This window comes from Chrysochloris asiatica, unplaced genomic scaffold, assembly GCF_000296735.1.
Source record: "Chrysochloris asiatica unplaced genomic scaffold, ChrAsi1.0 scaffold00003, whole genome shotgun sequence".
Lineage (NCBI taxonomy): Eukaryota > Metazoa > Chordata > Mammalia > Afrosoricida > Chrysochloridae > Chrysochloris > Chrysochloris asiatica.
In genome coordinates, this window is record NW_006408521.1 from 21,921,583 (window position 1) to 21,945,131 (window position 23,549).

The following is a 23,549-nucleotide window of genomic DNA, read 5'->3' on the forward strand; positions in this document are numbered from 1 at the left end:
CGAGTCGGTTCCGACCCATAGCGACCCTGTACAGGGTTTCCGAGGGTGTAAATCTTTACGGGAGTAGAAAGCCTCATCTTTCTCCCGCGGAGCTGCTGGTAGTTTCGAACTGCTGACCTTAAGGTTCGCAGCCCGATTCATAACCACTACGCTACATTGAATGTAAATGGATTAAATGCACCAATCAAGAAACAGAGGATAGCAAAATGAATAAGAAAACAGGATCCTTCAAGATGTTGTTTACAAGAGACACATCAAAAAGATGGAGACAGCCTAAATGCCCATCAACAGAAGTACGGTTAAACAACCTTTGGCACATGCACACAATGGAATACTATGCAACGTTGAAGAATAACTATGAATCTGCAAAACATTTCACAACATGGATGAACCCGGAAGACATGCTGAGTGAAATTAGTCAATCACAAAAGGACAAATATGGTATGAGACCACTGCTGCAAAAAAGTTAAGAAAAGGTTTTCTTTATAAAAGAAACTTTCTCTGATGGTTATGATGGGGGCAGGAGGGTAGACATTTGTTAGCATGGATGATGGGGCAGGCAATATATAACAAGAAGGAGGTTGGCAGAGGAAAGATGAAGGTAGCGGGAGACACAGAGAGGAATGCAAGAGGTAAAATGAGTAGAGGTAAATACTGTTAACTGATGGTATATGGAAAGCATTGCAAACATGTTATGAAGCAAAGCATATGATTTAATGAATGTGAAACTAATGATTGGCTCTGTAAACCTTCACTTAATTCATAATAAAAGGTTAAAAATGAAAAAGTTTGTAAATGACCATCTAAGGTGCAAGTATTGTTCTCTCTCCAGTTCAGAGCAAATAAAAATGAAAAGATAAAAAAAAAAAAAGGCCCTCAAAGGTGCATGGGAACAACTAGTCCAAAGGACTAATGGACCACAGGGACTTTAGCCTCCATGGCCTGAGACCCAGCAACCACTACTGACCACTCTGAAAGTTATCCCATTTGAAGATCCTGGATACAGTGGGAGAAAAAAATGTGGAATAAAATTCAAAATCATAAAACAAAAAAAGGCCAGGCTTATTGGTCATATGGAGACTGCTAGAATGCCCCCCAAAGACTATGTCATTTAGTCACCCTTTGGAAACTAAACTCACCCCGGAAGCTCAGTTTGCAGCCAAACAATAGATGCTTCTGTAAAGTGAACATCTGTAAAGTGAAAGGAGGCAACACTCCCAGGAATTTAACCAATCAAGATCCAAAGGGCCACACTTGCCCAAGGACAGAATTCCAAAGGCAGGAAGGGTTAGGAAAGAGGAGGAAAGGAAATGGGAATCCCACGGAGGAAGCGTATGACTGATGTTCCCTTGTGGGGACTGCAAACAATGACAGAAATAAAATGAATAAGAATTGTTGACTGGAAAACTGATCTGTTCCATAAACCTTCACTCAATTAACAATAAAAAGTTAAAAACAAAAGACTAGAAGTTACAAATAAGTTTCTTGTCTATTCATTTCCTTGTTGAAACTATCACTTCTCATCTTGTGTATGAAGGTGAACTTTCAAGTAGCCCTTAAAATATATGATTTTTATTATTATTATTATTTATTAGCACCAAGAATACATAGCCACAGGTTGCTTCATACTGTCAAGAGGCATATTTCTCAAGATTTCTGACACTCAAGAAACTCAGTAATATTTCCCCAGAAGGCAGTTCTGAGTTCCGGAAGACATTTGCTGCCAAGAGCCAAACACAGCTGTTCAGGCACAGAGGAAGTTGGTGCTGGGTAAAAACCAAACCAAAACAAACCCTAGCTGTGCATTCAAGGATGGCATAGTTCCCAGATCTATATAGATTGATATAGAAGAAAATAAAACTGACAGAAGCAGAAGCTTTTCCTCTTAAACTGACTTCTTCTAAAGCACATAAACAGAATAGCAGGACTCATGAGAATCAAACTAATGTTTCTTCATGGAAAACCTACGACCCTTCATTTCTGCTCCATAAACTTCGATTTAATAGGACTGGTCTCTAAGAATGATCAAATGGGAAAGAAAAAAATCAATATTAAACTAAGAAGAGCAGCAACTGTGTATGAGATCGATAGCCAATCAATTTGCTAGATATCAACACCTAATCAAGTCAGGAACACTGGTTTTATCTGCCAGCACATGGGAGAGGCAGGGCAAAGGGGAGGCTGGAACAGTGACTGAGTACCTGCAGGGGGCCAGGTGGGTTGTTTTCATATCATCTCATTTATCAATCGGAATGCCATGAAGTTAAAACCATGACCACCATTTAACACACAGGAAGCTGACACTTCCACAGGTTAACTGCCTTGTGGAAGGCCACACACCTGGTGAGTGGCAGGTGGTTACCATGCCTGCATATCTCCAGTGCCATTGAAACTCCTAGCTGTAATCAACAGGGTGTTGTGTTTTATAAAATAAACAAACTACGAGCAAAGTGACAACACACTGGGTTCACCAAAGGTGAACAGGTTACTTTACTGTGAGACTCCTAGAAGCCTTCAGTGTCCTCAGGCATATGGTAAATCTTTATGAGAAGAATAGTTTATCTGCTTATCCTAAATTTAATTCACTACCGACCCTTTTTCTTTGGTATGGAGCACCTCATGGAATTGGTATTCCTGGAAAATCATCTTGGGTGTCATTGTAGAACACCCCTCCAGTCTCGTTGAGATCCTAGGTCTGTCCTTGAGTGGGCCCAATACCACTTTTGGAGGAGTCTAAGGAAGACTCCTTAACAATCTGTGATATGCAGATGATCTCACCTTACTTGCTGGAAGTGAAGAGAACTTAAAATACTGATGGAGATCTTATACTACAGCGTTCAGTATAGATTCCACCTTAATGTAAAGAAAATAACATTCTACCACTGGACCAATAAATAATATCATGATATATGGGGAAAACATTGAAGTTGTCAAAGACTTCATTTTGCTTGGATCCATAACCAACACTCATGGAAGCAGCAGCTAAGAAATCAGATGATATCTTGCATTAGGCAAACCTGCTGTACAGACCACTTTAAATGAAAGCACTGGTAAGATGGATTGGCACAGTTAGCAGCAGCAATGGACTCAAGTGTAATAGCAATTGTGAGGGTGGTGCAGGTCGGGGCAGTGTTTTGTTCTGTTGTGCATTAGAGTCGCTATGAGTAGGAACTGGTTCAATGGCACCGAACAAAAACAACAAGGAAAGCAAATGGCCAAGTGGGAAGTACTCAGTCAGCAATACCAATGCAGTGTGGGGGAACAGGGGAAAAGGAGGGAAGGGGAAGGGGAACAAAGAAAAGGGGAACTAAATCTGAGTAACTATAATGGTGGTGGTGGTATGCTGTGGAGTCAATTCCAACTCATAATTACTCTGCATAGGTTTTCAAGGCTGTAAATCTTTACGGGAGCAGAAAACCTCATCTTTCTCCTATGGAATGGCTGGTAGTTTCCAACTGCTGACCTTGAGGTTAGCAGCCTGACTTGTAACCACTATACAACCAGAGAAAGCTCCTTGGGTAATTTTAATAGTAGCAATTCTAATCAATTTAAAAATAATTCTAATCAATTTTTGCTTGCCAGTACTTTTCAATGCTTCTTTAGTCATCATAAGCACCTATGACATAGAAATCACTGTAACCCCATTACACAGATGAGGAAATTGAGTCACACAGATGTTTGGCAATGTGCCCAGATAGTTCATAAATATCTGTGTGTTAAACTCAAGTAGTCTGAGTCCTTAACAACAGTATTATACCTGCCGCATTTCTCAAGCTGGGGTAACTGAAGGAAAAATTCAAGCCTCGACTTTCATTATTAAGGATTCTCTGTGAAAATTGTTGAATGATGCAGAAAGCATCAAAAGAAGATGGAAGGAATATACAGAGTCACTGTGCCAAAAGGAAATGGTCAATGTTCAACCATTTCAAAGGGAACATATGAACAAGAGCCAATGATACTGAAGGAAAAAGTCCAAAGTGCATTGAAGGAATTGGCAAAGAAAAAGGCACCGGGAATTGATGGAATAAAAATGGAAATCTTTCAAGCAAGCGAGGCGGCACAGGAGCCAGTCACTCATCTCTGCCAAGAAATTTGGAAGACAACTATCTGGCCGACTGATTGAAAGAGATCCATATTTGTGCCCATTCCAAAGAGAGGTGACCCAACGGAATGTGGAACTCATCGGACAATATCTTTGATATCCAATGGGAGTAAAATTTTACTAAAGGTAATACCGAAATGGCTGCAAGCATACATTGACAAAGAACTTCCAGAGATTCAAGCCAGATTCAGAAGAGGACGTGGGATGAGGGATATCATTGCTGTTGTCCGATGGATCTTGGCTGAAAGCAGAGAATACCAGAAGGATGTTTTCCTGTGCTTTATTGACTACACAAAGGCTTTTGATTGTGTAGATCATGACAAACTATGAACAACATTGCGAAGTATGAGTATTCGTGAGCACTTAATTGTGCTCATGAGGAATCTGTACATGGACCAAGAATCAGTTGTTCAAACAGAACATGGGAACACTGAATGGTTTAAAATTAAAAAAGGTGTGTGACAAGGTTGTATTCTTTCACCATACATACTCAACCTGTATGCTGAGCAAGTAATCTGAGAAGCTGGGTTCTATGAAGAAAAACATGGCATCAGGATTGGAGGAAGACTCATTAACAACCTGTGATATGCAAACGATACAACCTTGCTTGCTGAAAGTGAAGAGGACTTAAAATATTTACTGATGAAGATCAAAGAGCACAGCCTTTGATCTGGATTACATCTCAATGTCAAGAAAACAAAAATCCTCACCACTGGACCAATAAACAGCATTCTTATCAATGGAGAAAAAATTGAAGTTGTCAAGGACTTCATTCTTCTTGGATTAAAGAACTCAAATGATGTGTTGCATTAGGCAAATCTTTGCACAAGACCTTTTTAAAGTGTTGAAGAGCAAAGATGTCAGCTTAAAGACTAAGGTGCGCCTGACCCAAGCCATGGTATTTTCAGTAACCTCATATGTATGCGAAAGCTGGACAATGAATGAGGAAGACCGTAGAAGAATTGGTGCTCTTGAGTTATGGTGTTGGAGAATATTGAAAGTGCCATGGGCTGCCAAAAGAACCAACAGATCTGTGTTGGAAGAAGTGCAGCCAGAGTGTTCCTTGGAGGCCAGGATGGTCAAACTTTGTCTCTCATACTTCGGACACATTGTCAGGACGGACCAGTCCCTGGAGAAGGATATCATGTTTGGTAAGGTGAAGAGTCAGACAAAAAGAGGAAGACACCCAGCAAGATGAATTGGTAAAGTGGCAGCATCAATGGGCTCAAACATGGCACCAGGTTGGTTCAGGACCAGGGATGTTTCATTCTGTTGTGCTATATATAGGGTCGCTAAGCATTGGTACTAAGTTGATGACACCTAACAACAACAATAACAAATATTGAAGAGACATTTAGGTTAGGGGATGTGTGAGGTGGAGAAGGGTGGTCATATCATAGTTAGCCAAACAACCCAAAAGTTTATAATAAAATAATAGTAACATTAACTTAGATTGGAATTCTCATTTGCTGCCTATTGCACCAGTAAATGGTGTGGCATTATAGCCTAATGTGCTGGACTGCAAAGGCAATTTGAACCACAAGGTGAGGGGTTCAAGCTCACCAGCCTTTCCTTGGAAACCCTATATAGAGCCACTATGGTTCGGAAATGACTCAACGGCACTTAACAACAAAATTGTAGCAGCAAAAGCTCTGGTGATGCAGTAGTTACAGTGCAAACCCACCAGCTGCTCCATGGTGAAAGACCGTCTGCTTCTGTAAAGCTTTGCAGCCTTGGAGACCCTCTGGGGTAGTTCTACTCTGTTGTTTAGGGTTGCTATGAGTAAGCCTCTACTCAACAGCAGTGGGTTTTTGGTTTGGTTTGGTTTGGTTTGGTTTGGTTTTTGGAATCCTGGTGGCACCAAGGTTAAGTGCCTGACTGCTAACTAAAAGGTTGTTGCTAACTAAAAGTTGCTCCGTGGAAGAAAGATGTGGCCGTCAGCTTCATAAAGATTTCCAGCCTTGGAAACCCTGTGGGACAGTTCTTCTCTGTCCTATGAGGTCATTATGAATCAGAATAAACTCAGAGGCAGTGCGTTTAGTTTGCTTTGGGTTGGGTTGTACCAAGCAATGTACTAGGTGCTGAGGATTCAGTTCTGAATAAAGTCTACGTTGTTCCCGCCGAAACAAGACTCAGAGTCTAGTGAGGATGCATAAAAGTGATGAGGTCTTCGTAACACATGTGCTTTCATGGGTAAGCATGTTCAGAGGAAGGCACCTGACCCAAACGTAGCCCTCTGACATGTTAGTAAGTACTGCCCTGTCTCATGATGCTTGAAACGAAGATGAGTTAGTTTGGAGGTGTTTCCGCAGGACCAGACTTCTCGTTCCCTTTACCTTGTAGATGACATGCTGATCCTTCCTAGGACAGACTGTGGGAATGAATGCAACCACCCTGAACTCTCGGTAGGACCCTCTGTTTGCTCCATGCTTCAGAGCCACAGCTGGCATGAAGCAGGACACACTTTAGTAATGAAACCCCTAATGAGGGCCAACATGAACTTTCACACCAAAATTTTGATCTCTAAAATGCAGTTGTGGAGTACTGGTATCTCAGAGTCCTGACCAGATATTTAAGTCTTTTCTATAAAATTTTCAACAAATGTTGTTCAGCCTCTATTAGAACTCTATTTATATAGTGATATGTTCATGACCTGTAACGTTGTTGTTGTTAAGTGCTATGGAATTGGTTCTGACTCATAGCAACCCTGTGTAGGTTTCTGAGGAGTGGTTGGTGGGTTTGAACTGCCGACCTTGAGGTTCAAACCATCCTTGCAGTCCAGTGCTTATCCTACAGTGCCACACCAGGATTCCTGACCTGTAATATACCACTATACAAAGTGGCCCTCTCTGCATTATAGAATGCTCTAGCTACTTACAAAATTTCCACTTTCAGAGAGCTGCAATTGAATCCTCTATGACTTCCACCTGAAGTTTTATAATTTTGTTCTCTTGAGCAGGACCGAGAGCTTTGCAAGCGTTTGCAGACAGCTCCCACTCTTCCCTGAAGGGCGCATGCACATTTGGAGGTATCCAAAAGCCTCAAATAACATGGTGGGATGGGCAAGCAGAGCCCAGAGTGCTATGGTGGACTCTCAGTCTCAGTATGTGAGCACAGATTTTGGAAGCAGACAGATCGGAGTTCAAGTCCCAGCTCAGTTATGCACAACTGTGTTTATCTACAACTCTGTGAGCTTGAGTGAGTTGTTAAATCATATGAGGAAAACGGCAACTACTTGTCAGTGAAGATCCCATTAGTCAAGCCTGGAGATACCATGCTTGGTGTTGGTCATAGTACATGCTCAGGAAATGAAATGCAAAAAGTGTGTGGGCAGATGGCACTTATTTGATTTTGCATCTAAATCTATGGAATATCTCTTTGTGGCAGTGATTCTCATCTACAGAGCTTTAAAGTCATTTCACCCATTCCAAAAGTTCTGTTTTAAGTTTCTATTACAGCTTGTTCTCTGAGTAACCTTGTCGTTAGAGGCCATGGAGGTGCCCATAGGATTTTCTGTGCAGGAGAATCTTTACAGGAGCAGATGGCTAGATCTTCCTCCCACAGAGCCACTGGGTGAGTTTGAACTGCCAGCCTTTTGGTTAGTATTCAAGTGCTTAATCACTGTGCCACCATTCCATTGAAAAACAACAACTGAGCTTTTTGAAGTTAGAAGACCTGAACTCAAACTCTAATTCAGTTCCTTTTCTATGCTCTTGAACCCTGGTGTTAAATTGTCTGCCTTGGTTTTTCACTTATAAAATGCACTAGCATGGGAGAAATACAGCAAATACCTAATATAAAGCCTTGTGGAACCGTGAGATTCAGCAGATTAGCCAGGAGTAGCGTGACTGAATTTGAAAAGCAGTTATGAGCAAAGCAAAGTAATTAACAGAATTAAAAATATGAGACTGCCATTTAGTAAAGTAAGACACAAATAATCTTTCACATCCAAGCAAACTATAGAAATCGAACACATTGCAATTATCATCTATGGGAGGAAGAGCCTGTAATAAGCAAGGTAGGAAGGTAAAAGGGATCTCGACAAATTAAAAAAGAAGTAAATATATGAATAATGCAAACAATGATGTTCCTTACCTTTCCCATAAAGTTTTTCTGAGTAGCTGATGAGATTATGTATATGATAGCAAAAAGACAATGTATTGTGTTTTTTTTTTTTAAATTATGAACTTCATATTGGACAACTGAACTGAACAGAGTTCAATAGAAATTCTCCATCACTTTGCAGCAGGAAGCTGTTACCAGGGCAGTGCCCAGGAAGGCTTGCCTTGGCTTCAGAGTGTGCTGGTGAGATGACTTCAAAGTTCTTCATGAAGAAGAGGGGCAGGCTGTGCCCTCGCTTTGGGAGATACCACTTGCTGGCAGAGCCAGAGGCAGCAACAGCTTCTTCCCATGGATGTGCAGCAAATGGCCCACATGGGCCCTCGGAAGAAGAGAGCCAGACAAATGGGCACATCAGTGGCCTCCTCTCCTCATGACATCAAATTTCAGGATTTGGTCCTCTTCATTTTGGAGAAGAAAATGGGAACCACCCGCAGAACCTTTCTCATGGAGTTGGCTCGAAGGAAAGGGTTCCGAGTTGAAAATGAGCTCAGGTAGGGCACCACTGATTTCATTTTGTAAGTAAGCTGGGACTTTATGAGCAGATCCTTTGAAGCCCAAGAAAGATGTACTTTCTTCCACACATGGAAGAGGGGATGTTCCTACTGGGAGGACAACAGATCTGAAATGCAAAAAGCAATCTTGAGACAATTAAGGGAAAGAGAGGGAGGGCTGAACACAATTATATTGAAACTATTGTTGTTGTTAAGTGCTGTTGAATTGGTCTCAACTCATGATGACCCTGCATTGGGTTTCCAAGGAATGGTTGGTGAGCTTGAACCACCAAACTTGCGGTTCAAACCAACTTTGCATTCCAGAGCATTATAACCTACAGCATCACATGATAAAATAGCTTTCTATTTCTTTTGCCTTTCACTATTATGAGACAAGGTATCCAGGTAAGAGATAAGGTATCTAATAAACGGAAAACTATTTGGAAATTTTAATAATGAAACCACTCAATTTTATTCTTGACCAAATTAAGCAAAATATCACTGAGTTAAATTAAAATTCTTCAGCTACTGTAAGACAGATAAAATGGTTTAGCAGCTTGACTCTTACCTAAACATCTGGCTGTGCTGAGCTGACCAGTGTTTGGAGTAGGACTAGTAACTGTAGCTGTCTCAGTAAAGGCACCCAAGTGTGTCTTTGAGCATGCTTTTCTGAAAAGCAATTCTGGTGGGATTCACAGACAAAGGGATGCTGGTTAATGATTTAGCTGCAACAATGTCCAGGGGTGATCTAATACCATGCTGAATGTGATGAGATCAGAGCCCAGGCTAATTGGAATTAAAGTAACCATTTGGGCTACTTAGACTGGTTCACTCATAAACCCACTCACGAATCCCAGCAAGCATCCTGTTGTTGTCTAACCTTTATATAAGTTGATATATATAATAGATGTAAGAGAAAACAAAACAAAATCCAGCAACAAGTGGTATTAGAACTTTGACATAAATGCTGGTTCCAAACCAAACAGCCATGGGGTTTGCAATGAAGAAAAAAAAATGACGATTAAAGCACTTGTCTGGCTTGGGGTGTCCAAGGAATAGATCAACCACATTTTTTTTCCCAGGAAAAATCTCTAAGAATTATATGCAAAAATAAATATTTAATCTTAAAATAATCATTAGAAAACAAAAACTGAGCAGGATTTTCTGATGAAGGAATGTGAGCTTTAAAATGTTGGGGAGATCTACTTCAAAACTCAATCACCAGAGATGATCATTTTCACTAACACCCATGTAAAAAGTCAGTGTCACAGGAATATTTTATTTCTACTAAAATGCTCAATTCAGAAGTGTTTCCCTTTGTATCATTTCCTTTATCCCTGCTATGTTTTGTTTTGAATGTCCCTGACAGCCACCCTCAGTCTTATTTTGGGCTTAACATCCATTCTGTAATAACCTGTGGATTTCATCTCATTGTTAAACTGTTTATATAAATCTGTAAAATCTGCCTAATTTTACAGATTTATATAAACAGTTGGTGCTGGGGGCTGAGGATGGAGTGGAAATACATAAGAGACCAAGGAACAGTCCTTCAAAAATCAGTAAAAACACAAAAAAAACAATCCCACTGCCACCCAGTCCATTTCAGCTCCTGGAGGCCCTACTTGGTACAGAGCAGAACAGCTCCATCATGTTTTATTGGCTGTAAACTTTACGGAGTCTGATCACCAGGACTTTCTCCCGCAGTGCTAGTAGGTGGGAGAGTAATTGAGTGCAAACTGTATGTGCCACCCATTGTCCCCAGCAACAACAAAAACAAAAAGTAAAACCAGTAAAGAAGAAAAGTTTTAAATGTCCCCAGAAATTAAACTCCTTAGCTAATACAGACCTGCTTTCTGCAGTAAAGAAACGTTATCAAGGGCTTGGCAAGAAGGTCAGATGATCCTAAGGTACCACTTACATGGAAACTCTGTTAAAGCGTCCAAACTTCCAGCCAGGGTCCACTACTGTAACTATCTACACAGCTATGAACATGTCCATGGCGTCTGAGGAATACACTCAGGTCGACAGCAGGAAGTAAAGAGTCTTCTATTGGCAAGAAAGCTAGAGAGGCAGCTCTGTGCTCCAGGTGCCTGCTGCTCAGGATGAGCCCAGCTGCTGTCACAGAGGAAATGGGTACACCGTGAGCAAACTGTTACTGTGCAAGCGATGGTGGCAAAGTTCCCAGGCTGGCAGCTTAGAAGGAACATTAAATACAAATGTGCTCTATAACTCAAAATAAACCACAGGAAGTAGGAGTCTTGGTTCTCAAACATAATTTCTGTACACAGATATACAATGGTTTTAATTAGAAAGGAAAATAGAAATTATTATTGGGGAAAATCTCTAGATAAATCCAGGGGTCTTAAATTCAGGTTGTTCTGCCCTTCCCAGCCAGGTGGTAAGGAGCAAGTCTCCTCTGTCTGTTCTCTGAACTTGTTTCTTGATAAGTGCTCTCTCTGCCATCAGCTCCAAATGAAATGATGGGTATCAATTTGCTCTGTAAAAGCAAACAGTTATACATTGTCAAGTGGAATTGTTTTCTATTTGCCTGTTGTTGATGCTAGGTGTGGTCGAGTTGGGTCCAACACATAGGGACCCTATGCACAACAAAACAAGACACTGCCTGGTTTCGCACCAACCTCACAATCATTGTTAAGCTTGAGCCCACTGTTCCTGCCACTGTACCAATCCATCTCATTGAGGGTCTCCCTCTTTTTTGCTGACCCTCCACTTTACCAAACATGATGCCCTTTTCCAGGGACTGGTCCCTTCTGATAACATGTCCAAAGTATAAGAGACAAGTCTCATCATCCTGGCTTCTAAGAAAGCATTGTGGCTGTATTTATTCCAACACAGATTTGTTTGTTCTTCTGGGAGTCCATGTACTTTTAATATTCTTCTCCACTGATCTTCACAGCAGAACCTTGGGGAAGCTTCTCTTTCTACACTGTGAAGGGACTTCAGAAAGCTCATGGAAAAAAATGGAATTAAAGATAATGGAACTGTTCCATGAACTTTTTGAAGTACCCTCATATGAACTAGATCAAACATATAAACAAATAGAACAAAGACAGGAAAGAAATCCACCAAAATGTTTTAAGCAGTTATTTTGGAGGGTAATAAGGAGAGAGATTATGGCTGTTTTTATTTTCAGTGTTTCCCAAATTTTTTATAATGCATATATATTTTAAAAGGAGCTCTGGTAGCGTAGTGGTTACGAATCGGGCTGTGAACCTTAAGGTCAGCAGTTCGAAACTACCAGCCGCTCCACGGGAGAAAGATGAGGCTTTCTACTCCCGTAAAGATTTACACCCTCGGAAACCCTATACAGGGTCGCTATGGGTCGGAACCGACTCAACGGCACTTAACAACAACAACAACATATATTTAAAAAGCAAAAATAATATTTTAAAAAAAGAAATGATATATCTTGATGATAATCTCTCTTCCCAAGTATATAAAAGTCAAAGTAAAAAGAGTTAAGTGGGGTAAAAAAAAAAAATGTTCTGAAAGTAGCTGGTAATCTTCATAGCTCCTAGTACATTCTTTGGCCATCAGGAGGATTAAATATGAGAAAATGACAGCTTGCTGCTTTACCCAGGCACAAACCTACAGATTCGAAACGGATACTTGAATGTGCTGAACTGTCCGGAGCATTTCATTCTCTAGCATGCATGCACTGTATTCTTTTATTTGGGTTGAGCTTCCTTAATATTTATATATACCTCATTAATATTAATATATAATACATTTATATATTTAATATTTATGTATACTGCAAAAGACATGCCATTCACCTGGTCACAGGATGCTGAATCTTGAAAATATAAGTCCTGGGTGCTAAGTTCTGCAAGGTACATTTTGCACATCCATAAAAAGGATATTGAATTGCATCCCATGGACACTATTCTAAATTTTAGAACAACTTCATAATCTCTAAGTGATGTAGGACAGGCTAGGGAAACATCTGAATCTGGTAGTTGTCACCTTATTTCCTCCTGGATTCTAGTAGTGTGAGCTTTATTCTGCCATCAACCCTCTGCCATGAACACTTTAGCTAAATTTACTTTCTACCTTATAAGGATCCCTGGTGGCGCAAAGGATAAGTGCTCAGTAATAACCAGATGGCTCGTGGTTTGAACTCACCAGCTGCTCTCCAGGAATAAAAACCTGGAGATCTGTTCTTAGAATGATCACAACCTAGGAAGCACTATGGGGGCAGTTCTACTCTGTTCTACAGCACTGATGTAAGTCAGAATCAACTCAATGGCACACAAAGCAACGCTATCTATCTTAAGCCAAATCATTGATGTTGAGGAAGAAAGAGTTGTGGCCAATAAGGATGACTCTCCAGGTTTACATCCATTTAACTGCTTAGCATTTGAGTTTCACTGTTCAAGCATCAAGCTATCATTCTGCCTTGTTGGTAAGTGCCGTCGAGTCAGTTTCGACTCATAGATACCCTGTATAGGGTTTCCAAGGAGCAGCTGGGGGCGTTGAACTGCCAACCTTGTGGTTCGAAGTCCAGTGCTGATGCTACAGCGCTACACCAGTACTTCACCATTCTGTCGTTGTTGTTGTTAAATGTCGTGGAATTGCCTCCAACCCATAGCGACCCTGCATAGGGTTTCTGAGGAGCAGCTGGTGACCTTAAATGGATGATTCTACCTAGACCTCTATAATTTATCTACAAGGGCACCATTTGAAGACAATGTCTTCAATGAAAGCAACACATGCCATCATGCCATCACCAATAAAATGTTTCATTGGTACCCAGGTCATATAACATTTCTTAGGTTCTGGAAATTCAAAATAGTATAAAACATGAGTCTTGCAGTTCATAATGGAAGAGCAAAGTTAGCATTTGTATCTTTGTTGTCTCCTGGTGGTACAACAGTTAAGTGTTTAGCTGTAAACTGGAAGGTTGGTGGTTTGAACCCACCCAGCCACTCAGTGTGAAACAGTACCTGACAGCTTGCTTCTGCAAAGATTATAGCCTAGAAAACCCTATGAGCAGTGCTGTTCTCTCACAAGGGGTTCTCCTTGTTCTCTATTGCTGCTCTAGCAGAAATACCACAAGTGGATGGCATAGAACAGAAATGTGTTCTGTTATAGTTTAGGAGACTAGCAGTCCCTAGTCAGAGCAGAAGATTCTCTCTGTCTGTTCAGCTCTGGTAGAAGTTCCTTATCTCCTTTCAACATCTGTACACCCAGCGTTGCTTGCAGCTCTTCATCTGTTACAGCATCTATCTTCCTCTGGGTCTAGGAGGTTCTCAGCTCAGGAACCCTGGGTTCAAAGAACATGCTCCGTTCCTAGTCCTTTTTAATTAATGTAGTCAGGTCTCTCCTTCTTTGCTGGTTTTGCTATCCTTTTATGTTTTGTAAGGTAAAGGTGAGGCTGGCTGCATTGCAGAGAAACTCTCCCTACATCGGATCAGAGCTGTGGCCTGAGGAAGAGTGTTGCTTCCCACCCCAATACCCACACAGCTGATTGGCTGATCACATCCAATCATATCACGGCAGTGGTTACATCAGTACATAACTGCCAACCCATTGAGCATCACGGTTGGCACATATTTTAGGAGAACACAATTCAATCCTTGATCCTGTATATTCCAAATATGTACTAGTCTTCCTTTTAAAAGATTCTATTTATCAGCATTTGCCCACCTAGCCCTTACTTTTAATCATCTTGCATTATTTTACTTTAGTTATATTTACATTTAATGGCTGCCTGTATTTCCCATTGATTCACTATGCAACAATTGAAATGTGATTTGCATGCCTTGTTCGTTATCCTGGGTTATTAGCTACAATTATCATTTCATGGTGGCTAGGGGAAAAAAAAAAAAAAAGCATGTTGTTTTTTTCTCCTGTCTGAATATTACCTCACTTCAAATTTGTGATGCCTGAAATCCAAACATTAAATCTCATTGTTTGCAAAATAAACACCAGATGAAAGAGATCATCTATCTGTTTTAGAAAATAAGGTGTTGAACTGTTCTACCCCTAGATTCCTTCCAATTCCTTTGCACAAACACACCTTCCAGAAGATGTTTCTTTACTTCTTTTTTCTTTTCTCACTCTTGCATAATTATCCCTACACCACTCTGCTCCCAAGACCTAAGACCCCATTGGAGAGGACCACCTCCAGCATGCCAGTGAGTCTCCCACTGGATTTGCTCTTCATCTTAACCAGTTACCCCACCCTGAATATACAAGGCATAGATGTGATCAGGAGTCACTGTGTAAATCTCGTCTGCAGACCGTGGAGAACTTTCCTACACACAGTCATAGTGGGTTTCAAGAAATAGTTGCTTAAGCAGTGATATATCTGATGAAATATTAAGCTAATCAAAGAATTGCATGGTTACCAAAAGTAATTTTTGTAATAAAAAAAATTATTTTCTACTATGCACAAGTATTCATTTTGTGATCACCAAGAATATTGCAACTTAATTTTTATAAATTCAAGAATATGCAATGTAAACTTTAGCTCTGCTCTGGTCCAAAGTCCTTTGCATGTCAAAATTTGTGAGTTTTAAGTTAATGAACATTTCTATTGTAAGTATAGAAGGGCTGGACAAAGCAGCCTGTCTTTTCTGGTGCTAGTAGCAGAGTGGGATAAAACCACGTAAAACTGCTTCGATTTTTCTGTTTCAGGGATCCTGACCTAGATAAATTAGGATCCTGACCTAGATCCCCATCCCCCACAAAAGTAGAAGTGTCCTTTTTTCCATATAGGGAGCCCGGGTGGCGTAACGAGTTACATGTTAGGCTGCTAACTGCAAGGTCAGCAGTTCAAATCCACCATCTGTTCTGCTAGAGAAAGATGAGGCTTTTTGTACCCATAAAGATTTACAACCGCGGAAACCCTACACAGGGTCACTGTGAGTCAGAACAGACCGGAAAGGACACAACAAGAAAAGGTACAGTGGTTAAGGGCTCAGCTGCCAACTGAAATGTTGGTGGTTTGAATCTACCAACTGCTCTGTGGAGGAAAGATGTGAAGGTCTGCTCCTGAAAAGATTTACAGCCTTGAAAATTGTCTGAAGCAGTTCTACTCTGTCCTACAGGGTCGGAGTCTACCCTAGGGCAATGGGTTAATGGGTATTTTGTTGTTTTTTTTCCAACTATAAACAGCCCAGTTTAACTGTACATGACTATTTAAAGTTATTTACAAAATAAACCCCGCACCAGATGGAAAGAACCAAGAATGGCCTCTTCAATGGAAAGAAAACAGTTCTGAAGGCAAAGATAAAAGCAGCTGACTATCATGGGGACCGCGAAGTTAGGTTGGGGGCAGTCTTCCTCCAGCAAAAGAAGATGGCTGCCTCTTTCTTTACAGAGAGCTTTTGTAATTATGCCAACTAGCAAGGCCAACTGGGAGAGGAAAAGTTGGAAGAGCGGGGAAACTGGTGTCTGAGGGAACACAAGAGAGAAGTAGAGAGTACTATGGAACGGACTCAGAATTAGCATCAGAATTGGTCAAAAGTTGAAGGATACAGCATAGAATCATAGAAATCACCCCTAGGCTAATGTTGATGGCGATTCTTCTCCTCCCCCTTGTGAACTTAGAGGAGGTCAGAAACTACCCCCACTCCAGTGTTGCAGGTAGTTAAAGAAAGAAGATTTTTATCTAGAGTAGCGCTTTTCAAAATGGAGACCAAGAAGGTCTATGAGGCAGTTTTAAGATACGCTGGCTCCCACCAAGAGGCAGGGACGATTTTTCCTTTCTGAGCATCTCAGAGAACTGTGACTGCTCCAACCGATAGGATACAGTGAACTAACGCCCATGTGACTTTTGAGACTGGTTCATAAAAGGTCATGAAGAGGCCCCCACTCTGGCCCCCTAGTGCCCACAGGGTCCGCCCTGCCCAACCATGATCAAGGCGATCCTCATCTTCAACAAGCACGGGAAGCCCAGGCTCTCCAAGTTCCACCAGCCCTGCAGTAAAGATAAACAACAGCAAATCATCAGAGACATTCCATTTGGTATCTAAGAGAGATGAAAATGTTGGTCATTTCCTAGAAGGAGGATTGTTAACAGGAGGATCTGACAACAAACTGATTAATAGACGTTACTCAACATTATATTTTGTCTTCTGTGTGGATTCTTCAGAAAGTGAACTTGGCATTTTAAATCTAATTCAAGTATTTGTGGAAACATTGGATAAGTGTTTTGAAAATGTCTGTGAACTGGATTTAATTTTCCATGTAGACAAGGTTCACAATATTCTTGAAGAAATGGTGATGGGAGGAATGGTATTGGAGACCAACATGAATGAAATTGTTACTCAAACTGATGCACAAAATAAACTGGCGAAATCTGAGGCTGGCTTTGCAGGGGCCCCAGCCCATGCTGTATCAGCTGTACAGAACATGAATCTTCCTGAGATCCCACGAAATATTAACATTGGTGACATCAATATAAAAGCGCCAAACCTGCCCTCTTTTAAATAAAAGAAAAAAAAGTAAAGGCTACTCCCAGGGAAAATCCAGGGGGGAAAGTCATACATGTTTACCAGGTATTTGTTTACCAAAAATAGACGAGAAGAGTCTTAACGTTTGCTCTTGGATTTAAGTCAAGGTACTGTGCTGAAGTTGTGTAAAATCAGTATGTGAAGTTCAATGTTGCTTTTCTTGCTCAGTGATTTTTAAGAAATTGAGTAGTTCCTGTGTGCTTTTTTTTTTTCTTTCTTTCTTTCTTTTTTAAGTTGCATTCCTATGCCCACCTAAGGCATGCTTCTGTGTATTGGCTATTACAGTAGTTTGAAGTGTTTGAGATACTTCTTTAATTATGTACAATACAAAAGTTGATGTTTTGTATGGATCACAAGTACAAGATTCCTTAATTCCTTCTGCTATTGTCATAATTGTTATTTAAGGAATCAAGTATATATTGTCTGGAAACATTATGACCTTATTCTCTTGTTTTAAATAAACTCCAAGATAACTGGACTTGTAAAGCACCTTTCTGTTCGCCTGTTATCTACTTTAGCAATAATTTTGGTTTACAACCTTCTGACTGAACAAAATAAAAAAAAACAAAAGTATATTTCATCACTGTTAAACAAACAAACAAAAAGGTCATGAAGCTTCTGCCTTATTCCCTGAAACACTCCTGAATCCGAGATTCCTCATAAGAAGTTCAAGTACTTTCCTCAAGAGGTCATGTAAAGGTGCCTGAGTCAGTACTTCCAGCTCTTCCCACCAAGGTGCCAGACAAGTAAAAGAAGTCACCCTGGGCCCTCCAGATCAGTATATATATATATATATATATATATACTGCAACCCGTAACCCGTATGGAAGCTTGTAGTCTTAGATCTTCATCAGCAAGTATTTTAAGTCCTCTTCACTTTTGCTAGACAAGTTGTATCATCTAAGTTGTATCATCTGCACATCACAGGTTATTAATAAGTGTTCTTCAGTGCTGATGCCATGGCCCCCTTCATATAGTCCAGCTTCTTGGATTATTTACTCAGCATACAGATTGAATAAATATGTTGAAAGAACAAAACCCTGGCACACACCTTTCCTGATTTTAAACAATTCAGGTTCCTTTGTTCTGTTCAAGCGACTGACTCTTGGTCTATATACAGGTTCCTCATGAGCACAATGAAATGTTCTGGAATAGCCACTTTTGCCAATGTAATCCATAGCTTTTCATTATCCACACAGTCAAAGACCTTTGCGTAGTCGATAAAGCACAAATAAATATCTCTCTGGTATTCTCTGCTTTCAGCCAAGATCCATCTGATGTCAACAATGACATTCCTAGTTCCATGTTCTTTTCTAAATCTGGCAGTTCTCTGTCAATGTTCTCTTGCAGCTGTTTTTGAATTATCTTCAGCAAAATTTTACTTGCATTTGATATTAATGATATTGTTTAATGATTTCAGCATTTGTTTGGGTCATCTCTCTCTGGAATGGGCACAAATATGGATATCTTCCAAACAGTTGAAAGCTGTTTTCCAAATTTCTTTGCATAGATGAGTGAGTTCATCCAGTACTGCATCAATTTGTTGAAAGTTTTCCATTTGTATTCTGTCAATTCCTGGAGTCTTGCTTTTCACAAATGCCTTCAATGTAGCTGGGACTCTTCTTTCAGTACCATTGGGTCTTAATTATATGCTACCTCTTGAAATGGTTGAACATCGACCATTTCTTTTTGGTACAGTGACTCTGTGTATACCTTTCATCTTCTTTTGATGCTTTCTGCATCATTCAATATTTTGCCCATGGGATCCTTAAAAAATGCAAGCTGAGGCTTGATTTTTTTTCCTTCAGTTCTTGAGATATGCTGAGCATATTCTCTTTTGGTTTTCTAACTCCAGCTCTTCGCACATTTCATTATAATGCTGCACTTTGTCTTCTGGAACTGCCTTTGGAATATTCTGTTCAGCTCTTTTACTTCATCATTTCTTCCATTCACTTTAGCTTCTCTATGGCACTGTGGGTTAAGGTGCTGGACTGCAAGGTTGGTTTGAACAGCAAGGTCGTGGTTCAAGCTCACCAGCCACTCCTTGGAAACCCTATACAGGGCTGCTATGAGTCGGAATCGACTCCACAGTACTTAGCAGCAGCAACAACAACAAATGCTCAAGAACAAGTTTCAGAGTCTCTTCTGGCATCCATTTTTGTCTTTTCTTTATTTCCTGTCTTTTTAATGAGCTTTTGTTTTCTTCCTGTATGATGTCTTCATGTCATTCTACAACTCTTCTGGTCTTCTGTCATTAGTGTCTAATGCATCAAATCTGTTCTTGAGATTGTCTCTAAACTCAGGTGAGATACAGTCAAGATCATACTTTGGCTCTGCTACTCGTGTTCAGTACTGGACTCCAAGGTGGTGCTGTAAGGTTGGCATTAGACTGGGAACCACAAGGTCTGTGGTTCAAACTTATCAGCCGCTCCTCAGAAAACCTATATAGGGTCACTATGAGTTGGAACTGACTCGACGGCACTTAACAACAGCAACTAGAGTCCAGGAATCTGGGTGTCTCAGGTAGACACTTGTTGTTGTTAAGTGCCGTCGAGTTGGGTCTGACTCATAGTGACCTTAGATATAGTTCAGAGGAGCAGCTGGTGTATTTGAATTGCCGACCTTGTGATTTGCAGTCCAGTGTTTATCCTACAGTGCCACACCAGGAGTTTGAGAAATATTCTTTTGGAAATATTGATTAACCCGTTCATTTATTCATCCAGTAAGCATCTACTGCTCATCCTACTATGAGGCTGGTCATGTGCTATGCACTAGGGTGGATTAGAACCCAAAGACTATCATGCCACCACCATCGCTCTCGAGATCACCAAGGACCAGCCAAGCACCAGTAGAGAACATTGAAGGAGAAGACTCTAAATCTTTTTCTCTGTGAGAAGCTGGGGAACAAATCCTGGAATACAATGGCTATAATTGGTTCAAGGTCTCCCATATTTAGTCCAAGACAGTATTAACTGATCATGTCTAAGAAACTAGAAGACTTAAAGAATTGAATTGTCCAGAGGGCTTCTGTTACCTTTTAAAGAAGAAAACTCAGGCCTCTGTGGACACGGTAGAAACTACCTTAGCCCATGCCCAGACTATTTTGCCTTTTATAATAGTACATGTTTATTTTCCCTCTAAGTAAAAAAGTGATGATAGATAGTTTATGACAGAAAAATGTGAAGATACAGCAAAGTATTCAAAACAAACAAAACCTCATTCAGGGGTCTAACCACAGTTTACCAGAACGGTTAAGAGAGTGCTTCAGTCAAGCACACCTGGTTTGGATCTTGGCTCCATGTAACCTCTCTATGGCTTGGTTTTCTCATCTGAAATTATATCAACTGCCTCATTAGACTGTTGTGAGAATTAAAAGTCCATAACTTGCATACACACATGTAGATGTGTGTGTGGAGTTAATGTTTTTGCTAATTTCTTTCTAGTCTGTCTCCTTTGTCTATGCCTATATTTGGTTGTTTGCTTGTCTCTTTTACGGCAGCTGCTCCTACACTTTCAGGGATTCTGGATGTCTCTTATAAGAAGGTTGGCCTGTGTTCAGGGGAAGCCTATGTAAAGATGTGGTGTGGAGGTGCGTGGCAGTGGTGTCTGTGATGTGAGCTCTCAGTGTAGAAGATGAGTCTCAAGGCTTCTCGTCAACTTCCATCTCCTCCATCTATCTCCCACTGAGGTGCAGCCAAAACCCAGACCTTTGAGAGCCTAGCAGCCTCCTGGAGCGTGGCTTCTTCATCTTGGTGGAAGATGAAGAATGTGGCCAACTATTGTTTCAGTTTTCGAGGACAATTCCTCATGTCCAACAGGCTTCTTGTTCCCCATGTTGTTGTTTTTAGACTCTGTTGAGTTGACTGTAACTCATAGAGACCCTACATCCAACAGTATGAAGCAGTGTCTGGTCTAGCACATCCTCACAATTGTTGCTATTTTTGAGCTCATTGTTTGCAGTCATGTGTCAGTCCATCTCATTGGGGATCTATCTTCCTCTTTTTTGCTGACCTTCTACTTTGCCAAGCATGATATTCGTTCCCAAGGACTAATCCCTCCTGACTACATGTCCAAAGTCTCAACATCCTCTCTTCTAGGGGGCATTCTGGCTGTATTCTTTCCAAGAAAAACTTGTTTGTTCTTCTGGCAATCTGTGGCACTTTCAATATTCTTTGCCAACATCTATGGGATAAACAAACAAAACCAAGAAAAAAATCATTGCTATCAAGTTGATTCAGACTCAGAGTAACCATATGTCTTAGACTGGATTCTCTAGAGAAGCAAAACCAATGAAGGTTCAATATGTATATATAAAGTGAGATTTGTATCAAGGAAATGGTTCACACAGTTGTAGTCATCAGTCCCAAGTCTGGCGATTAGATGTCATATGAAGACTTCTGACTCACGTAGCTACAGGGCTGATGAACAAAGATAGGCAGGTAAGATGACAGGTAGGCAAGAGAGCAGGCTGCTGACGACCCCAGGATCAATAGGCCACTGGCTCAAGTCTAAAGAACCAGAGGTAGAGGGCAAGCCAGATACAAGATCCAGACCCCGCAGAGAGGAAGTAAGCTTTGCCTGAGTGACCAGTATACTGGAAACAGGCCACATCCTCAAGTTAGCAAAAGTATTAACTCCATACACACATATACAACTTCCTTTCAATTAATTGGCTGATCATAGCTGACTTCATCATAGAGTGGATTACATTATATTAGATCTCATTATAGGGGATAACTGCACATCATCTGCCAAGCCACTGAAAATCCTGGTCCAGTCAAGTTGACACAAACCCTTAACTATCACACCTTACAAGAGAGAGTAGAACTGCTCATTTGAGGTTCCAAAGCTGTAAATCTTTATGGAAGCAGACTGCCATATCTTCCTCCCATTGAGCTGCTGGTGGTCTGAACTGCCAACTTAACAGTAACCGCCAAGTGCTTAACCACTGCACCACCAGGGTCCTTCCCAGGGCTCCTTATTTTGTTTTGTTTGCTAGTTGCTTCATGAGCATGAATTAGAAACTTAAATCACAGTTTTCCTTCACATGATTTATGATCTGTCATTCATAAATATATTAACTGTATAAGAAATGTATCTGCTTCTGACCAATTGCGTGAGCTCAGACCTCCCACAATGCCTAGGTGAGTCCTAGGTGAAGATGTGGTAATGGTGGTAAGAATCAGAGATGAGAAATTTGGAAGGTGAGCCCCAGGTCTTCTCTTCAGCCCGCTTCTGAGGTTGAGACAAAATTCTATTGTTATAAAAATCAGTATTATAAATACAATAGCAAGTTTTAAAAATTGGCTAAAAGTCATAGAAACGTTTATTTAACAAAATAGCAAAATGTGAAACTATTATTTCTTGACATATCCTCTGTAGGTTTGTACACTTGTGAAGACAGTGTTTCCATCTATATCTATAACTTTTCTCCAAAGAATTCTAAGCTCTGCAATTTAACACAATGTTAAAACAGCAGCTTTAGTATCCACAAAGGACTCAAATCATGTTCCTTTTAAATGTTCTTTGAGGTTGGCAATCAAAAACAAGTCGGAAAGGGCAAGATCAAAGCTGTAGGTAAATGGGGTAAAGTTTCCCAGCAAAATTTTCATAGAACAGACCTTACTACATTGTGACGGGAAAAATTTCTCAGTGCAACTTTTCTGGTCTTTTCCTCATCTATAAATCCAGTTTTCAATTTTCTTAAAACTTCTCCAAAATAAACCTCTATGATTGTCTTGTGTCCTTTTAGAAAATCTATCAAGATTATCCCTGTGGAATCCCTAAAAATAGTCACTATAGTTTTCTGAGCTGACTTTTCTGTCTTGAATTTAACTGGCTCAGCAGGTCTCCATGGCAATGACAGTTGTGATGGGACCTTTCTTTTGAAGGCGTCCTAATGAGACAAAGACAAGTGGGTCACCAAGAGAACTTGTCTGCTGCCATCCACGGATTGCAGCAACATGTTTAAGCATGTTTTATATGGAATAAACCCACACATATATGAACTAGAATCCTAGTAACAAAACTTTTTTTGACTTATTATAGCTACAGGGTTATAGTATAATAAATAGTAATGCAATAATAAAATGTTTCATTCCAAAAGGCAGAAAATTAGATCATAGTAATTCCCATATAATATTTTTTTCCCCATATGATACTACTGATCTTTCTGTCATCTTCTTAAAGTCTTGCCATAAAGAGCCTTTCAGAAAGTTTATTATAAATATTTTTTGGAATTACATGGACCTGGTGTGGTGCTGAAGGATAAGCACTAGACTACTAACCACAAGATCAGTGGCTCAAACCTACCAACAGCTCCTCAGAAACCTACACAGGGTCACTATGAGT

The 23,549-nt window shown here is 40.4% G+C and overlaps 1 protein-coding gene and 1 pseudogene across 2 annotated transcripts in view; both read left to right on the forward strand.

Annotated features, from left to right (window-relative positions):
* Positions 1–8,338: 8,338 nt before the first annotated feature.
* DNTT (DNA nucleotidylexotransferase) overlaps positions 8,339–23,549 on the forward strand; it is a 64,367-nt gene continuing 49,156 nt past the window's right edge. For both annotated transcript variants that reach the window (XM_006831188.1, XM_006831189.1), the window contains exon 1: positions 8,339–8,715. In XM_006831188.1, the coding sequence (XP_006831251.1) occupies positions 8,513–8,715 (203 nt within the window). In that variant the 5' untranslated portion in view covers positions 8,339–8,512. The remainder of the gene's footprint in view (positions 8,716–23,549) is intronic.
* Positions 16,599–17,178, forward strand: LOC102828837 (annotated as a pseudogene).